Here is a 19865-nt window from a genome sequence, read left to right on the forward strand (position 1 = left end):
AGAGAATTCATTGCAGTGAGGCGGGAGCCACGCCAGATGAGGGGTGTCCCTCCCTCCCTGCCTACTTGAGAGGGAGAGAGAGAGAGAGAGAGAGAGATGTGCTCAGCAGAGAACTTGGGCCATCTCCAGAGTGGAAAACCATTGCTAGGGTGGTTGCCAAGGGGGTGAGCTTAGAGCAGTTGATGGTCTTCTTTTGATATTCTTTTCCCTTGTGTTTGCTTTTGGGCCACACAAGGCGGTGCCCTGGGTTTACTCCTGGCTCTGCACTCAGGCCTTTGTTGCTATAGTGAATCCTGTCCTCTGGGGTAGGGGTCCGGGAGTGGGTCTAGTCGTTCTCTGGTTCTGCACCTCAGTGGTTTTCCTGGCCAGGCTCTTGGGATGGGACCCAATGCCTCTGGGCTGGTTTAGGTTTCAGATAATGTTTTATACTATCTACATTACCAGCCCCCTACCCCCATCTCTCTGCCTGCAACACCACTGAGCAACACGTCCCCTCACCGCCCCCCCCTTTCAAAGACTGACTTTCCCCTTGCACCAAAAATGCACCTTGATTTTTGAAACTTATAAATGGTTCAAGGTTCGGTTCTTATTTCTGTAAGAGAGCACAAACAAAGGCATTTGTTAGGTAAGACTAATAGAAGGACACAAGTAGCTCTATTTTTATGTGCGCGGGAAGCAGGATCAAAATAATTGGGGGCAGGAGGAGGAGCTTTTTGGGTCACACCCAGCAATGCTCAGGGATTACTCCTGGCTCTGCACTCGGGAATTACTCCTGGCATTGCTGGGCTGGGGGTTAGGATTGAACCTGGTCAGCTGTGTGCAAGTCAACGCCCTACTTGCTGCACTATCACTCTGGCCCTATTTTTTTTTTTTTAATGGAGATGTGTTGTGCTGCCACAAGTCGAGAATAAACAGAGAGAGACAGCTCAGGATAAGATAATGAGTTTATTAGGAGCTCAGCGCTGAGGACATCAAGTCAGAAGAAAGAGGAGGCCCGTTTGCTGAGACGGTCTCTCTTTTATCCTGTAAAGGTGAGCTACAATCTATGCACATTCTTTGGTCTTATCAGTTAAACAGGGGATACAGAGGTAATAAGTAAAAGAGTGACAATCAACGTGTCATTCCCACACGGTAGGGCTTCAGGAGCTCAAAAGAAAAACTGTCAGTATATCTTGCCCATTTTGGGTGCGGCCTTCAGATATCATCTCCTCAGATTCCCATAAATCTGTCAGGTCCAGTGTGCTCCCATCAATCTAGTGGGCCCTTAACTGGGTTAATTGGGGTCATAAAAGGACTGCTTCTCCCTTCCTTCTCTTGTTTAATTTAGGAGGTTTCAGTTCCCCAGTCCCCATTGCATTTTCTTAATTTTCATTAGTTTCATAATTCTCATCACATAGTTTATTTGACACAATAGTTTTTATTGAAACTTACTTAGAAAGATGTGGGGGGGGGAAGCAGAGAAATGTATTCGTCCATAGAGAATACAGGCTTCTCCAGAGAGGAAATAGGTGAGCAAAGAAAGGGAAGTGTTCAAGGGAGAACACAGGCTCCAAGGGAGGCCAAGGTTCAATTTTGAATCCGACTAGAACAGAATCTGGCCAGAGGGCGTTTAATCCGGTCACTGAGTTTATTAAAGTGGGAGCAATTAGGGGCAAGCGAGCTGACAGATGAGAAACAGGACTTTTTGTATGGACACATCAGCCTGGCAATCAGTGAAATAGCAACTGTGGGCGGCGGGCTCTGGGCTCCAGGACCAAGGAAAAGAGGAAGGCGCCCGGAACCTGAAAACAGGCCCAGAGACTTTTGTTTCCTTCCTGCAAACGCACTTTCCCCGCATAATGCAAACATGGTGGCCAAGCCAAGTCGAACCACGTGGCGTCGTCTCCACGCAGCAGCCGCCGTGGTCAGGGCGGTGGCTTCGGGTATTTGTTCTAGGTGGGGCCGAGTGGGGCCAAGTTCCAAACCGCAAAACCACGGTTCCTTCAAAACACGACGGCGGAGCGACTCCCACCTCAAAAATTTCCCCACAGGGGTGAAAGTTATTCAAAACGGGCTCTGAGTAACAGTGATTTTCCAGGACGGGCGGGGCCCGACAATAAAGCCGCTCAAGTGCGCGGCTCCGCCCGGCGCAAGCGCCTCGCGCGGCGCCCCAGTGGAGGAGGAAGAAGCTCGGACTCCAATCTCGCGAGAGCTCAGGGCGCCGGCTTCGTTGATCTCGCGAGCCTTGGCCAGCCGGTCTGCGCTGCTTTCGCTCCACCTCCTCCCTCTCGCTCGCTCCGTCCCATCCCCCCTAGCCAGTCGCTCTGCTGCGCAGCTCCCCGAGCGGTTACCACTCCCGGAGACGGTTGGGAGGACCGTTGTGGGGCGCGCTCCCCGAGCCCAAGGACCTCTCCTCTCCTCCGCGCCGGACCCCACGAACACCGGAGTCGGCGCTGCTGTCGCCTGACAGGGTATCTGGAGTAAAAGGGGGTAGGTTGGGCTGGCTTCGAGGACGGCGCGGGGAGAAGGACGAAGTGGGGGGGAAGTGTGGAGGTCGCCGTTCGGCGACGGCGGGGCTGCGCCCCCCAGGCGATCTCCCACTTCACGGAGATCCCACCTGCCGCGGGGGAGGGTCTGCCCAGGTGGAATCCCGTAGCCGAAGCCGAGGGCCGGAGCGGGGCTGGGCCAGCGTCTCTGTCCCCTCACCTGCTGGCTCGGCCTCCGCCATTTTGGATACGGTGGCGCGGCCGCCTCGGCTTCCCGCTCTTTCCCCCTCTCCCTTTCTTTCTCTCTCTCTGCTTTTACTTAACTTTATTGTTTCGCCCTTCAGCACAGGGGTTTGAGAGGGCCAGGGGGTGGTGAGGACGCCCGGCAGGGACAAGGGTGGGCCCGGAGCGAGCGGGGAGACCGGGGCGGGCGGGCGCGCGCCCGCGGGAAATGGCGCCGGCTGGGCCCGGCCTCCCTCCGCGGCCTCGCCGCCTCCGCCGTGTGGGCCGGGCTGCCCGCGCCGGCGGGACCGCGAGCGGACTTCGGACGCAGGTGGCCCCACGAGGAGAGGCTGGAGCCGGGGAGGCGAGCCCCGTGGCGGCGGCGACGGCGCTCCTCGCCCCCGCGCCCGGGACAAAGGAGGCGAACGGGCCTCCTTTGTGACCCCGCCGCCCGCCCGCCGGGTGGCGACGGTGTCGGGGCGGCCGGGGGCAGGGCGGCGACTGGCCCGCCGGCCCGTAGCGCCCCGGTTCGGAACTTCGGAAAGAGTACGTACCCCGCTTGGCGACGGGGGCGCGCGCCTCCCCGCGAGCGGACGCGCGGCGGGTTTTCTTTTTCAAACAGGACGAGGGGGTGATGGAGCGCCTCGGAATGTGGAAACGAACGGGGCCTGTTGTCCGAGAGGTCGGCGGGGCCCGGGGGGGCGGCGCGGCTGTGTGCCCGGGGGGGGGGGGGAAGGGCGGGGGGCGGGGGAGCACAAACCGGGTTCGAGTTGGAAGTATTCGGTGCACTTCGGGGGGGGAGACGCCCCAGCGCGACCGGGGGATAGCGAAACCTCCACTTCCCAGGGTCGCTGGGCCGTGTTTGCAGTCTTCTCTAGGCTATAGGAGTGAAATTAGTTGGGGGAGGGGAAACAACTCACGAGCTCATTTTCCGGTGGCAGGCTTGTTTTTTTGTTCAGTGTAGGACCCTAGTTACTTTATGACGATGGGAACATGCCTACTCAACATACAGACAGACTGAAAGCGCAGCATGTGGCGTGCTGACTTGGGTTCTTAGAGAACTGGGCGATGGTTTCACGGAAGACGGCGGTACCAAAGGAGGGCAAGGCAAGACCGGAGATTGACTTCACATAACGCACGGGAGTCTACACGTCTGTTAACCTACTTCCCCGGCTTTGAAATTTTGCAATTGATGAAATACTCAAGTTTTAGTAGACTAATAGCCTTTCCTAATTGGATTGCTCTTAAGCCCCACCCCCTCTCCCGCCCCTGTATGTCATCTGGAAATTTTATTTCATTGCTTTAGTGTTTAGTAACCGCGGACTGTCTTTGTCTCCTTATTTTAGTAAACAAGTGATTAAACTGCAGTAGTAGGCTGGTAAAGAAAATTATTTTAGACGCAGCTATAAATATATTAGTGTTGTGCTGCTGTTTGGGGCCAGTATACAGTTACGGAGCCAGATGCTTTAGAAAAGGAATAGTGTAAATTACTATATCATATGAAAAAACATTTTTTTGGTCGAAAAACTAAGTTCATTCGGGTTTTAAACAGGTTTGAGATACAGGTCACTCTTGATTCATTCAAAACACTGTGACTGCTTTCTTTCAGCTAACATGTTTAGGAAGGTAAAGCCTCAAAAAGTTACCTAATATATCAAGTGCTGTTATTTTTCTTTTTTAATTGGTATCGACTAACATTTGGAATTCTTGAAAAGAAAGTGGAATTCCTACAGCTGAATTAGTGCACTCTTCGAGATTGAGTCAGCTATATGACAGTATTAGAGCAACTTACCTTTTTGAATACCTTTTGTTTTACAAGTAGGATTCACATTTTGGAGTTGGTGTGGCTTTTCTGGATTCTGTCTTCCAACACATCGGATATAGAGCCACTATTTAAATCTTTTTGTCTAATCCCATTTTCACTTTCCCCGGTTTAAAATGACGGTTTAGTGTGGTTTAATAAACTAAGTCCTTTGTCGTCTTATTGGTATAGACTGATAGAAAGCTCCTTTGGTGCCGGTACTAAGAGTTAACAGTGATAAAGCAATCTCTATCTTTCCTGTTTCTGAAACAGCATTATTTACATTGAAGAAAGAAATGTGCTAAATGATGAAAAGCAAATTCCTGTAGAGAAGAATGATCTAAGTTGTAATTTTCTGTCCTTTAGGGTTCCCTTGTGTTTTTCTCCTTAGCTTTTACAGGGCCCTTTACAATCCAGCAAAAGTGACCACAAAGTAATGGTTTAGACTAAGCAGTGTGAAGGATTCTTAGTCTTGTGAGACATAACTGCTATATTTTACAGTTGAATGCGGAGGTTAAGCTGGCTTAAGTATCCAGTGAGTGACAGAATAGACATTCAAACCCTGAAAAAATTTGTTTTCTTCCTGTTTTCTAGTTTTTGTTCCTACAGACAAAAATACATTATATTATATGCAGAGGTATTAAATAGTAACCACAATTAGAAACATTTTAAGGTCATTTATTTTCAATGCGTGAATTACAGAGGAATTTTTTGTAACTCAAATAATCAATAGATGCACTGATCAGATAGAAATTAAACATTAGTGACTTGTTATGAAATAATCCTCAAGCGTAAAGGAATCAGGTGAAAAAAATGTTTTATTTACAGGGGTAGAAGGTGGTGGGAAAGGTATGAAATACTCAGGTGAGTAGGATTCCTACAGCTGCATGGTGACATTTATATGGTTCTGGTAAGTTTTTGCAGCTGAAGGACTTTTGCATTAGCCTCTGAAACTGGTAAAACGTAAAGGATGGTTGTCTTGGGCATGTAACTGGGTGAAAGGGACAGAGAAGAGGGCTTCTCCATGTACTCTCCTAATATAATTTGGGTTTTAGTGTTGAGCATTCGGATGACTGAGTATTGGATTTTTAAACAGTTTAAGGTAGAGGCAGGAGCTGCTATAAGGTGACAGGGAGAAGAGATAGAAGACTAACAATACAGTGTAATTTTCTTAATCTGTTCATGTATAATTGTTTTTAGGAATTTGGATACATTTTGGTGGGATGGGTCAGGCTTGATCATCTTTTTCCTGTCTTTTGTGTCTACCACACAATAAAGGATCCTGTGCCCTTGTATTAATGATAATTGTTACTGGAATCAGCCGAATATTGATTTTCCTTTTGTGCACTACTGAAAGGTGTTTCTTCAGTACCCCTGGAAAGAGTATATTTTGATTGACTGATTTATGTGCTTGTTTATTTTTTATAGCATTTAAATCAAACGGTTTTGAGATGGATTGGGTTATGAAACATAATGGTCCAAATGACGCTAGTGATGGGACAGTACGACTTCGTGGATTGCCATTTGGTTGCAGCAAAGAGGAAATAGTTCAGTTCTTTCAAGGTACCTCTAGTATTAGTCAAAGTTCAGTAGTATTTTATCTGTATTGTGTATTTAGTTTGTAGTTTGTAAAACACAGTTGTGGGAGGGGGGATTTTAAATTTGGGTGTAATATTTTGGGGTTATGTTGTGTAATGTGCTCCACTTAGTATTAAATGTACACTTCTAGAATATGTAGAGCCTAATTGTATAGTAAATTTAATTGAGAGTACTTATGTATTATGAGATGACCATGAATTATATGGAGCACAGTTAAGCTTTATTTCATGTAATATAGGTGGGCGTTGGGAATGTGTAATTTTAAGACTAGTTACAATATTTTAATGTAATCCAGTAATAATTGAAAAATTTGTATTGTGATGGGGTGATGGGAAACTTAAGTTTTTTTGTTTTGTTTTGTTTTGACTTGTTTTAAATATTGATTCAGATGGGATTGTTTCAGCCTTTAACACTGTTCCCCTTGATGGGGTTATTTGTCCTTGGGTTAAAGGGTTGGAAATCGTGCCAAATGGGATAACATTGACGATGGACTACCAGGGGAGAAGCACAGGGGAGGCCTTCGTGCAGTTTGCTTCAAAGGAGATAGCAGAAAATGCTCTGGGGAAACACAAGGAAAGAATAGGGCACAGGTGGGGATGGAGAGTTTGGGATGGTGTTAAATTTTTATTTTTGGGGGTTGTGGGTCACTATTGCTTAAATGGGGGGGGTAACAATAACATTTTATGGGGTAGTTTAAAATTGATAATTTCTAAATTTAACTTGGAAACTACAGATTTGGGTGGGGAATTAATGCTAATAGCTTAAATTAAAATTAGATTGTTTCCATTTCTCTGTAGGATATTATTGATACTTGTTTTGTATATAATCAACTATTTTCTCTAAACATAAATGTACTAAAGGAAACAAGCTAAAATTATTTATAAATTGTTTTCAAGTAACTAATTTGTCCTTATAAAAAATTGTTGACTTTATGATGTACATAGCCAATATTAAATTGGGTTGTGTATCTAGATGTAGAAAAACTTGAATTTTGCCCAATGTCTTTCTTACTCTAATGCATTTATGCTGAAACCTGTACCTTAAATCATTTTTAAATAGGTATATTGAGATCTTCAGGAGTAGCAGGAGTGAAATCAAAGGATTTTATGATCCTCCAAGAAGATTGCTGGGACAGCGACCGGGACCATATGATAGACCAATAGGAGGAAGAGGGGGTTATTATGGAGCTGGGCGTGGAAGTATGTATGACAGAATGCGACGAGGAGGTGATGGATATGATGGTGGTATGTGTATCTAATGAACAAAGGTTCTGTTGTCATTTTCTTAATGTTCCTGACATTTTGTCAAGAAATACAGAAATGGCAGTGATTTCAGTACCTACTAGGTTTTAAAACCTGTTCATGAAAGTAAAAAAATCCCATGGCCAGCTGTGGGGCTTGATTGATGCACATATTGGCACCTATATAAAGAAGAAATTTAAATAGTTATTTGCATATTGTATTCTTGTTTGACATCAGGATAAATATTAATTTTGATAATCTAAATTGATCTTTTGAGATTACTTCCACCAAGTATTAACTTTTTTTAATATTAAGTACTAATTTGGAGTTTGCAAACTTAGATTCTTTAAGTAATCAGACTGCTTGCAATGAAGTGTTCTTTTGTAAATTATAAAATTGATCTCTTCAAAGTGTATTTGTATGTTTATCTCTAAATCATACAGGTTATGGAGGTTTTGATGACTATGGTGGCTATAATAATTATGGCTATGGAAATGATGGTTTTGATGACAGAATGAGAGATGGAAGAGGTAAGAAAATTGATAAAGACATTATAGTGACTTTAATTTGCTTTACCTATGGCCAATTAACTAGAGGCTATTTGTATAAGGCAATTTAGTTTTATATATAGCTAGAGCTGATGGTGTTTTTGTTCTCTGATATTTAAAACAAAAGATTCCATGATAGTCAAATAAGGAAGTTGTTAATGGTGGGGAAAGAGGTACTTTGTTTTTCTACGTGTCTTGATTTATTTTTGGAAATTTATAGGTATGGGAGGACATGGCTATGGTGGAGCTGGTGATGCAAGTTCAGGTTTTCATGGCGGTCACTTTGTACATATGAGAGGATTACCTTTTCGGGCAACTGAGAATGACATCGCTAATGTGAGTGATTTTAGTAATTGTTAGCATTAAATTGAATCCTGATGTCTAAATTATTACTACCTTTTTTCCTCTTTATTTTTCATTTTTGGGCTATACCAAAGGTCCTCAGGGACTACTCTGAGCTCAGTGCTCTAGGGTGGTGCTCAAGAGACCTTGCAGCGTTAGAAGACAGAAGCCAGGGCTCCAGCATACAAAACGTGTGCTATTTCCCTGTACCCTAATGTCTAAATTTTGAGCCACTTCATAGTTTCAAAGCTGTATTCTTTGGCTAAGAAAAATATACTTACCAGCTACACAAATTTGTATTTATAATGTCCACTTACAAATTGGTGAGCTGTCGACACGATGGATTTTGGCAATTTCCCTTGTCTAGTTTGAGGTATTAAAAATCAAGGGTTTTGAGTTCTAAAGATGGAAGATAGAAACTATCTAAAGATAGAAACCAAGAAGTTGGGGCTGGAGCAATAGCACAGCGGGTAGGGCATTTGCCTTGCACACGGCCGACCAGGGTTTGATTCCCAGCATCCCGTATGATCCCTGAGCATCTCTGGGTGTGACCCAAAAAAGAAAAAAAAAACCAAGGAGTTGAACATATGTTGCTGTTACTAATTTGGTAATATGTCAGCAAATTTTCATTTGTGGACTGAGATTAATTATCAATCTCTTGAGTAAAGTACTGTGAAACCAAGCACTCTGCAAGGAAGGCTAAGCATGTTTACCACTAACCTCTTCTGGCCCAGGTCGCAGATGGTCAATGGTGTTTAAATATATTTTAAAACCCGCATACAATTATTCACACCTCATGAATGGAACTCCATAGATTAGAAATTAGAACCTAGGTTAGAAATGCTTTTCCTTCTAAATTTTATTGTTCAGGGGTGGGAAAATGGCTCACATGCTATATGTGTAGGAAGCCTGGGTTAGATCCCCTACTGAACACACTAGATAATTATTTAAATGTATGTAATTATGTTCTAAGCAGAAAAATGTGACTAGTGTTATCTTTTTATTAGTTCTTCTCACCACTAAATCCAATACGAGTTCATATTGATATTGGAGCAGATGGCAGAGCAACAGGAGAAGCAGATGTAGAATTTGTGACACATGAAGATGCAGTAGCTGCCATGTCTAAAGATAAAAATAACATGCGTAAGTGCTTGAATACCATATTATTCCCCAGGTGAAAATTTTAGCTTTAATCAAGAATGGGTGGTTCTAGGATTTATAAGGAACTCCATACAGGTAAGATAGGTGGACCTTGGGTTTTCTGAACATGGCCTGCTTCTGCCCTTAGGCTTCAGTGAAGAACTAATAGAAACTTTTGAACACATGACACAGATGAATTGAAGTTAGTTACTAAAGGGGATGTAATACTAATTGCACTTGTTTTAATGCCATTTGTAAATTGATACATTGACAAGTTTTGGTAAGCTATTCTGCATGCCATTTAAATTGGTAACTTTCCCTTGAAGTGATGCCTAGTTCTAGCTACAGTCACTATACTTGTTTTCCTGAGAAACAAGGGGGTGTGGCTCAGTGATACAGTGTGGGCCCTGCATTTGATACTAAATGCACCTTAAGTTCCTAGATGATACCTCCAAGCTGTTACCTCCCTGAACCCCAGAATTAAAATTTAAGTGAAATCCAGGTTTTTACAATCCTATGTGCTTTATTACTCCACCGGGGATTTTTTTTATTCCTTCTGCTGAGATTCAAGCTGTTGTTCGTGTTTATCGAAGTTTACTTAAAGATGTATATTATTATTATTATTATTATTTTTTGTAGAACACCGATATATTGAACTCTTCTTGAATTCTACTCCTGGAGGTGGCTCTGGAATGGGAGGCTCTGGAATGGGAGGCTATGGAAGAGATGGAATGGGTATGTAATATTTTGTATATAAGTGGGGCTGAGCACTTTACAAGCAATCATTAATTTTTTTATTATTATTTTTAAAGATAATCAAGGAGCTTATGGTTCAGTAGGAAGAATGGGAATGGGGAACAATTACAGTGGAGGATATGGTACTCCTGATGGCTTGGGTGGTTATGGTAAGTATCTTGGTTATCTGATTTAGTTTATAGTTGTCCTTATTAAAATTCAACAATGAGGCCAGAGTGATAGTACAGTGGGTAGCGCCAACAATGATTAATGTTTTTTCTTTAAGGTCGTGGTGGTGGAGGCAGTGGAGGTTACTATGGCCAAGGTGGCATGAGTGGCGGTGGATGGCGTGGAATGTATTAAAGAAAAACTACCAACCCAACATAAAAGCCCTGACAACAGCATCTGGTCTACTAGACTTTCTTACAGATTTCATTTCTTTTGTATTTTAAGAACTTTATAATGACTGAAGGAATGTGTTTTCAAAATATTATTTGGTAAAGCAACAGATTGTGATGGGAAAGTTTTCTGTAGGTTTTATTTGTTGCATACTTTGACTTAAAAAATAAATTTTTATATTCAAACCACTGATGTTGATACTTTTTATATACTAGTTAATCTTAAGGATGTACTGCTTTCATAAGATTTGGGTTTGATGTATTTTACTATAGCTCTACAAGTAGTATAGATACGATTTTAGAGGCAGTGTTTCACCTCTTAAAACATTCAAGTCTTAAGCAGACATCAGAAATAAAGCTTGGAAATAATTAGTGTATCTTTTTCTTAATTTCTTCTGGACAATATTGTAAATATAAAAACCTCAAGATGAGCTTAGATGGCTTCAGAAGTATAAATTCAGTTAACTCTGTATAGTCATTCTTTCAAGTGTCATTTATCAGGTATTGCTCTGAAATGTTACTCTAAAAAGGCATCTGGAGTTCTCAATATTCATTGGTGTGTTGCCTGGGGATGGAAGTGTTAGAAGATTGAATTCTAGCCCTAGATTTTTAGAATAAAATTACCTTGTTTGACTGAAGTACCAAAATACTTCTTTAAAATGATGGTTGTATGTTATCAAATATAGAGGTATTGACTGCAGTATAATCCTCACAGATAAAGATGGGTTTTAAATAATTGTAAATGAGTTAAAAGTGTAAGAGAAAAGTCCATGTATTCAATTAAAATGAGGGTCCTGCATCTGATACCTGTTTGGAGCCATTGTTCTTTTTTTAATGCAAGGAAAAGGTGCTTTTACTTTTAATCCCTTTGATCAATGTTTTTGGTTTTTTTTTTTTTTCAAATTGGCTATTGATCAAAAATGAAATAAACCTGTCAATGTGAATTCGGTTATTGAACTTGTTACTTTTTTTTGCGAGAAATGTTAATGTAATAAATACCGATATGGGAGATAATAGTGTCGTGTCTGTCCTAGAATGCTTTGTGTCCTTACTGTATATGATGTCCAGAACGGTTTCTGACATTAAGCATCATTTAGCAACTCAGTTTCAATGTAGGAAAATTACTCCTCTTAGTGCTTCTTACCTACTCTATTTACTCTTGAAATAGCTTCTTTACTAGGATTTGTCTGTCAAGAGATTTAATGATACCATAAAAATACCCTTAAAAGCAAAATAATTTTTGAAATAGTTTATTTAGCTTATAAAATTCACATTTTTAAAACATTACAGGATTACAATTCATTGGCACAGAGTGTGCTAAGTACTGGTTAAACAAAGGAGAATGACATGGAAACACTGAAGGAAAGTAGAAGTATAAATTAATCAAAAAATACAAGTAGCAAGTTGTTTTGGGGAATACATCTGACTGTGGTTAGGGCTTATTCCTGGCTCTTCTTGGATGACTCACGGCAGTGTTTTGGGACCATATATGTAAAGTGATAGGGTGAACTGGGGCTGGCCATTTGCAAGGCCTATATCCCAAGTTTCCTAGGTGGGGGTAGGAATGTATACTGTGAGGGACCTCACACACACAGTCTGCCACACAGCTATGTAACCAGCCATGTAAGTTGAGACTTGGGGTAGATGAGGGGCTATCCCCAGTGGATCCTGCATTACCTGAAAATGGCTCTGGTCCCTGGAAATCTGAGAGTTTTTGTTTTTTCTGGTTTGGGGGGGCTACACAGTGATATTCAGGGCTTTCTCCCTCTGGATTCACTCCTGGTGGAGCTATATGTGGTGCCAGGTTTCAATCCTGGGTCAGCCATGTTACAAGGCCCTACCTGCTCCAGCCCCCAAGAGATTTTCTTTAACATGAGACCTAAAATTCATTTCACAAAAGGAAAACAACCATAGTTATAGATAACAGGCATATCTTCAAAAGCAGAAAAATGGAACTCCCAAGTTATCAAGGTCAAGGAGTTTAGGAGAAGAAAACACCATGGAATTTAACTTGAAAACATCCTAAAATTTGTTCAAAATACAATAATTAAAACAATTGGTATCTGGAATGAAAAATAACAAATTTTTCATTGTTGCTCATTTTTCAGTCAAAAATTTTAGTTCATCCCATTGATATAATGCATATCTCTTGAGAATACTACAGATAGCTTGTATCAGAGGTTTCGGTCTGTCAGTTCTAACTGAAGACCACAAAGATGGAATTACAGAAAAAATAAACCTTAGAATTCTTTTCACACTTTGGCAATTTAGAAAATTAGGTAATTTTAAGCTTTAACGAGGGAAAGTTCTGTAGAATAACCTGTTCATGACCCTACAGAATTAGGGTCATGACTAATCACAAGTGCTTCTAAAAATAGTGTTGGATTCCTATATGATTGGAGAGGCTTACAGACTTAAAAGTGTCAAATTACAAAAACTAAGGATCCTGAAGTGGTGGTGATCAAAATTATATAAGCAGTATAACAGGATTAGTGTTTACTGACATGCTTAAAATTTAGTTCCAATTATGTTGCTAGCAGCACATCCATCTCAATACCCTGGCTCAGAAGTGCTCAGCATATAGTGAAGTTTCTTTTCTCTCCAGACCAAATAAATGCTTACGAGTTAAACTGGAATGGAAATGTAATTTGTTTTCAATTACTCATCAGGCATATCAACGCTTTTCTATGGGCAATATGCAGCAAGCAGTTCTATCCCTGGTCTTGCTAGGGGTTACCCACATTGGTGCCTGAGACCATGCTGTGCTGTTTGGATGTGGGCTCTTAATGCCCTGGTCCCATGTACAAAGCATGTGCTCAGATCTCTGGCCCAAGACTTCTTAGAAGTTTAGAAGAGAGCCTATCAAGAGTGTACTCTCTGTAATTATATAAGCAATATAACAGGATTAGTGTTCAGTGATATGCTTAAAATAATTCCAGTTATGTAGCTGGCAATACATCCATGTACTCAATACCCTGATTACAGGAGAGTACACTTACAAAGGATTTAGGTTTTCAATTTTCAAAAGATACAAGCTCCCTGGGGCTGGAGCGATAGCACAGCGGGTAGGGCGTTTGCCTTGCACGCGGCCGACCCGGGTTCAATCCCCAGCATCCCATATGGTCCCCTGAGCACCGCCAGGAGTAACTCCTGAGTGCAAAGCCAGGAGTAACCCCTGTGCATCGCCGGGTGAGACCCAAAAAGCAAAAAAAAAATACAAGCTCCCTCAAATAAAATATATTTTTATATTTTATCTGAGGTATATCTGTGCTCAGGTGACACTCCAGGAGGGCTCAGGGGACCATATGGGGTGCCAGGGATCGATCATACCTGAGTCAGCCATGTGCAAGGCAAACACCATACCCGCTAAACTATCACTCACTCTGGCTGTACAGCTGCAAATAACTTAAAGGAGGGTACTTCAAGACAAGAAGGCAAAACAATATTTAACCCAAAACTTGGACCTGAAAGGTGCCATTACATTACTTTCGGAAAGAACCAAAAGGAAGTATTACAGGATAAATAGCCTTTTCTTAAGCAAAGGAAGGGAAGAAAGCAAAGTAAAGCTGAAATCTTACTGGGCAAATCAAATTGTTGAAGTTTGGTGTTTTCAACCTTTCTCTGAAGAAAAGCTTAAAATTATAGGCATCAAGTTATCAGTTTGACAATCTGGAGAATAAAATTACCCAAGGCCTTGTTTTTAAGAAGGTCTTTTTACAAAATAAGGCAAATATGTGTCAGCTATTAAGAGTTAGTGGTAATTATACCAATTAGGAATTAGTCAAGTTATGTGAAAATTTCATATATGGTTGGAAATTCTTTTTGTATGTATGTGGCTTTTTGGGGGGGGTCACACCTGGAGGTGCACAGGGCTTACTTCTTCCTGGCTCTTTGCTCAAGGATCATTCCTGGCAGGACTTGGGGAGCCAAATAGGATGCTAGAGATTGAACCCAGGTCAGCCATGTGCAAGGCAAGCTTCTTGGCCACACCCAGCAGTGCTCAGGGCTTACTCCTGGCTCTGTGCTCAAGGATCACTCCTGGCAGGGTTTGAGGGACCTGATGGTGTGCCAGGGATCAAACCCAGGTTGTGGGGGGTGGCCAGGTGGGGGGTTAAAAAAAACAACCAAAAACCCAGGTCAGCCATGTGCAAGGCTAGTGCCCTACGTAGTGCCCACTGTACTACGGCTTCAGCCCTGGAAATTTTTTTTTTTTTTTTTTTTGCTTTTTTGGCTCACACCTAGCGATGCACAGGGGTTACTCCTGGCTCTGCACTCAGGAATTACTCCTGGCTGTGCTCAGGGGACCATATGGGATGCTGGGAATCAAACCCAGGTCGGCCGCGTGCAAGGCAAACCCACTGTGCTATCGCTCCAGCCCTGGAAATTCTTTTTAAGTAGCACTGGGGAAGGAAATATAAAATTAAACAGCTAATTCCCATTAGCTGAATAAAAGTGAAAACCGGTACCAATACTGTCTGAAAGCAGCTGCTGAAGAAGGACTATATACATACGTATTACATACATACATACATACATACATTCATCATATGTACTTTCAATACATAAGGGTATGTTCTGGAATTCATGGCAAGTTAGATGAGCATCTCTGAATCAGCAAAGCATGACAGGAATCGCATACCCGCACTGGTTTTGGTGAAGAAGGCAAAAGTAGTTCGTTGTCAGAACAAGCATTACAGAAAATTTCCCCACAGTTTCTACAGTGGTGCTATTAAATGAGAAAATAAGAAAAATGAATAAAATTAGAAAACAGTTTTTTGGACTCTTTGGAATTTAGACTACCTCTCTCTTACCTTTCTCTTTGAAAGTGAGAATTCCTTTTCACAAAGTTTACAGTGTGTTGCTTCTTTGTCTTTCAACCAAACGAGTCCCTAGTAGGAAGAAAAGTTAATGTTCAAACTGGAACACAAAATTACATGTGAACATTTTCCTCAACTAAACATTTCATAAGAATATAAATGTATGGGGCTGGAGAGAGAGCACAGCGGGTAGGGCGTTTGCCTTGCATGCAGCTGACCCGGGTTCAAATCCCAGCATCCCATATGGTCCCCTGAGCACGGCCAGGGGTAATTCCTGAGTGCAGAGCCAGGAGTAACCCCTGTGCATTGCCAGGTGTGACCCAAAAAGCAAAAAACAAAAAGAATATAAATGTATGACAGAATGGCAAAGGATATTCACCCAATACCCATCCGATAAGGGGCTGATATCAAGGGCATATAAGGCACTAGTTGAACTCTACAAGAAGAAAACATCCAACCCCATCAGAAAATGGGGTGAAGAAATGTACAGAAACTTTCCCAACGAAGAGCTATGAATGGCCAAACGGCACATGAAAAAATGCTCTGTATCACTAATCCTCAGGGAGATGCAGATCAAAACAACCATGAGATACCACCTCACACCACAGAGAGTGGCACATATCCAAAAGAACAAAAGCAGCCGCTGTTAGCGAGGATGTGGGGATAAAGGGACCCTTTTACACTGCTGGTGGAAATGCCAACTGGTTCAGCCCTTTTGGAAAACAATATAGAAATCGAGCTTCCATTTGACCCAGCAATACCACTGATGGGACTATATCCTGGAGAAGCAAAAGAGTATAGTCGAAATGACATCTGCACTTATATGTTCATTGCAGCACTGTTTACAATAGCCAGAATCTGGAAAAAAACCGAGTGCCTGAGAACAGATGACTGGTTAAAGAAACTTTGGTACATCTATACAATGGAATATTATGCAGCTGTTAGAAAATATGAAGACATGAACTTTGCATATAAGTGGTTCAACATGGAAAGTATGCTAAGTGAAATGAGTCAGAAAGAGAGAGACAGACATAGAAAGATTTCACTCATCTGTGGAATATGAAATAACAGAGTAGGAGACTAACACCCAAGAATAGTAGAAATAAGTACCAGGAGATTGGCTCCATGGCTTGGAAGCTGGCCTCACATGCTGGGGGAAAAGGCAGCTCAGATAGAGAAGGAACACCAAGTAAAATGTGGTTGGAGATGCGTGCTGAAAAGTAGACTAGGGACTAAACACGATGGCCACTCAATACCCCTATTGCAAACCACAACACCCAAAAGTAGAGAGAGAACAAAAGGGAATACCCTGCCACAGAGGTGGAGGGATGGGATTGGGGGGTGGGAGAGATACTGGGTTCATTGGTGGTGGAGAATGAACACTGGTGGAGGGATGGGTTCTCGAACATTGTATGAGGGAAACACAAGCACAAAAATGTGTAAATCTGTAATTGTACCCTCATGGTGATTCACTAATTAAAAAATAATTTTTTAAAAAAGAATATAAATGTATGAATAAAAAGCAAGAATCTTTTGGCTTGCCTTCTCAAGCCCATATTCTCCCATGAACATATATCTTTGCATGCTTGCTCTTTTCATTGTGTAAAAGCCCATGTTCTCTTTCAAACGCATATTCTTTTTTTTTCTGGATTTTTAAATTTATTTTGAATGCATATTCTTCTCTTTCCCCTCATGTCTAAGTAAATTTTCTTCAATAAAAACTACTTGCTTCACTTATAAAAAAAGTCTTTCGGGACTGGAATGATAGCACAGCGGGTAGGGCGTTTGCCTTGAATGCGGCTGACCCGGGTTTGATCCCCAGCATCCCATATGGTCCCCCAAGCACCGCCAGGAGTAATTTCTGAGGGTACAGCTAGGAGTAACCCCAGAGCATCGCTGGGTGTGACCCAAAAAGCAAAAAACAAAAACAAAAACAAAAAAATATTTCTTTGAAAGGCAAGGAAATCTTTTTTAGATTAAGTTGAAGCTGCTTCAAAGTAATGTAGGGAGAGAAGAAAGGAGATAGGATAAATGTAAGTGAAACAACTGGTTATATAATGATAAATGAAACTTAGTGATGGTTTGTTTTACTCTTCTTACAATAAGTAAAAGTATTTTCATGATAAAGTAGAATGATAATGTGAATACCTATTACTGATGAGAATAATAAAAGGGTGAGAGGCAGGGTAGGGGATGGGCAGAGCAATAGTACAACAGGGAGAGCATTTGCCTTGTACGCAACTGACCTGGGTTGGATTCCCAGCACCACATATAACCCTCTGAGTCCCGCCAGGAGTGATCCCTGAGCACTGAACCAGAACCAGAAGTAAACCCTGACCACCATCAGGTCTCTCTCTCTCTCTCTCTCTCTCTCTCTCTCTCTCTCTCTCTCTCTCTCTCTCTCTCTCTCACTCACACACACACACACACACACACACACACACATACACACACACACACACGTGCGTGCACAAACAACATGTAACTTTTACTATGCAAAATGCATGTTTGGCATTTTGTATGCTTTATTTATGTATTTATTTTTTTGCTTTTTGGGTCACACCTGGCGATGCACAGGGGTTACTCCTGGCTCTGCACTCAGGAATCACTCCTGGCGGTGCTCAGGGGACCATATGGGATGCTGGAAATCGAACCCGGGTCGACCGCGTGCAAGGCAAATGCCCTACCCGCTGTGCTATCGCTCCAGCCCCTTGTATGCTTTATAATGTAATAAGTGCCTAAAATTTGAAGAGAAGTTGTAATCAGATGTGAATTATTTAGATAAAACTTTACCTTAAATTCAGTTTTATGTGGCTATTAAAATATAGAACCTCAAGTTCTGTAATTCACAAATACCTGCTAGTTAAACCAGTAGAAAAGTGCATGCAAGCAGTCTGCTTAAGACTAATTGGAGTAATATACATGAGACCTACAATTTCTTTTTTTGTTTCAGGGACACACCTGGCAGAGCTTAGGGCTTAGTCCTGGCTCTGCACTTGGTGGGCTTGGAGGACCATACGGAGTATCAGGGAGCAATCCCATAGTATAGGGGTCAACTATATGTAAGACTTTACCCTATCATATATTTTTCAGTATTTGAAGGATGATTGAAAAAGTACTATCACTTTGGTCCCTGAAAATCCATTCTTAAATATCCAAGATCTTGGCTAGAGAAACATTCTTTCCCTAATTACTGCTAGATGGTACCAATTTCATAATGAGAAGACCCAGGTGAAGGAAGAGTCATGATGCTTCTGATAAACCTAAAAGAGTCAAAACTAACACATCACTATTACTTCAAAGACTCAAAAGCAGGGCCTAGGACATAGTACAAGAGTTAGGGTGCATGCTAGGCCCAGCCTGTGTTCCTGTCACCAGAGTCCCTGAGCATCAGCAGGCACAACTCTGGAGGCCCCCAGCCCAGCCTGGATGCCCAGAGTAATCTCCAGCACCACTGCATCTTTGCAGCATTGCATGCTCAGGCCCAGTAGTGGTTCCTCCACCCTGTAAAAAAATGAAAAAGATCCACCAGGGCCGGAGCGATAGTATAGCGGGTAGGGTGTTTGCCTTGCACACGGCCGACCCAGTTTAATCCCCAGCATCCCATATGGTCTCCCCAGCACCACCAGGAGTAATGAGTAATTCCTGAGTGCAGAGCCAGGAGTAACCCCTGAGCATCACTAGGTGTGGCCCAAAAAGCAAAAAAAAAAAAAAAAAAAAAAAAATCCACCAAGTATAACAATCCAATGGGGGAGACTCTAAAAGGGTAACCTATAAAGTACTTCTCCTGGGAGGAGGAAAATGGGGTGAAGGGGCTATTCTCAGCAGTGCTCAGTGGACAATGAAGCACTGGTTTGAACCTGGGACCCCTGCATACAAAGATGTACTACCTATGAGCCATCTACCTGGCTCTGGAGTTTTGTGGGTTTTTTGGAAAAATTTTTTTTTTGGGTCAGAGCAAGGAGAAGCATTAATCCGATCAATTTGGTGACCACCATAATAACGAAAGTGACTTGGGCTAGACAGAACAGAGGATTGGGCACTTGCCTTGCATGTGGTCAAAATTGCTTTGATCCCCAGCACCACATATGGTTCCCCAAACCCAACCAGGAGTGAGCCCTGAGCACAGTCAATGGGAAAAAAGAAAAGTGGCTTTCCAAATATGCTAAAGCCATTTAGCAGAAACAGCTTCGCATGCCTCCCATCTATACCTATAAGATATGGAGAACTGAAAAAAAAAAAAAAAAAGATATGGAGAACTGGATGCAAAGCAGATTTCAAGCAGCCTCATTAGGAAAAAAGGAAATCTTACTGACATCACTGCAGGACTTTCCAGACATCCTTTGTATTGATCATTCCACCTCTTTCAGGAACATCGGTGAAAGGCCCCCCTACATCAGCACTTAGTGAGGTCTAGAGAGCTAATGCTACTTCCTCACGGAAAGTAGCGCTCCTTACAAACAGAGCTAAGAATAGAAGGCAGCAAGCTACTGCTTCACCAATAAAGGGCTGCTTGCTCTGCCCAGCTCTAGCATGTCATATGCTCAACTCCTGACC

General features: G+C 42.3%; 2 protein-coding genes across 5 annotated transcripts in view; one reads left to right on the forward strand and one right to left on the reverse strand.

Moving 5' to 3' along the window:
* Nucleotides 1–2264: 2264 nt before the first annotated feature.
* Nucleotides 2265–11507, forward strand: HNRNPH3 (heterogeneous nuclear ribonucleoprotein H3). 4 transcript variants are annotated; one of them, XM_055138718.1, is made up of 10 exons: nucleotides 2265–2469; nucleotides 5917–6051; nucleotides 6539–6677; nucleotides 7147–7286; nucleotides 7772–7858; nucleotides 8097–8212; nucleotides 9226–9361; nucleotides 9998–10093; nucleotides 10171–10263; nucleotides 10380–11507. In XM_055138718.1, exons 2-10 carry the CDS (start codon nucleotides 5940–5942, stop codon nucleotides 10454–10456), a joined length of 996 nt encoding a protein of 331 aa, XP_054994693.1. In that variant the 5' UTR covers nucleotides 2265–2469; nucleotides 5917–5939; the 3' UTR covers nucleotides 10457–11507. The 4 variants fall into 4 exon arrangements, with proteins under 4 accessions (XP_054994693.1, XP_054994692.1, XP_004617161.1 ...); XM_055138717.1 differs by having other exon boundaries at nucleotides 2266–2469; nucleotides 7147–7331; XM_004617104.3 differs by having other exon boundaries at nucleotides 2266–2450; nucleotides 7147–7331.
* Nucleotides 11508–11731: 224 nt separating this feature from the next.
* RUFY2 (RUN and FYVE domain containing 2) overlaps nucleotides 11732–19865 on the reverse strand; it is a 51570-nt gene continuing 43436 nt past the window's right edge. The window contains exons 17-18 of the mRNA XM_055138725.1: nucleotides 15303–15380; nucleotides 11732–15217 (exon numbers count right to left, since the gene is read on the reverse strand). Of these exons, the coding sequence (XP_054994700.1) occupies nucleotides 15074–15217; nucleotides 15303–15380 (222 nt within the window). The 3' untranslated portion in view covers nucleotides 11732–15073. The remainder of the gene's footprint in view (nucleotides 15218–15302; nucleotides 15381–19865) is intronic.

This window comes from Sorex araneus, chromosome 5 (assembly GCF_027595985.1).
Source record: "Sorex araneus isolate mSorAra2 chromosome 5, mSorAra2.pri, whole genome shotgun sequence".
Classification (NCBI taxonomy): Eukaryota; Metazoa; Chordata; class Mammalia; order Eulipotyphla; family Soricidae; genus Sorex; species Sorex araneus.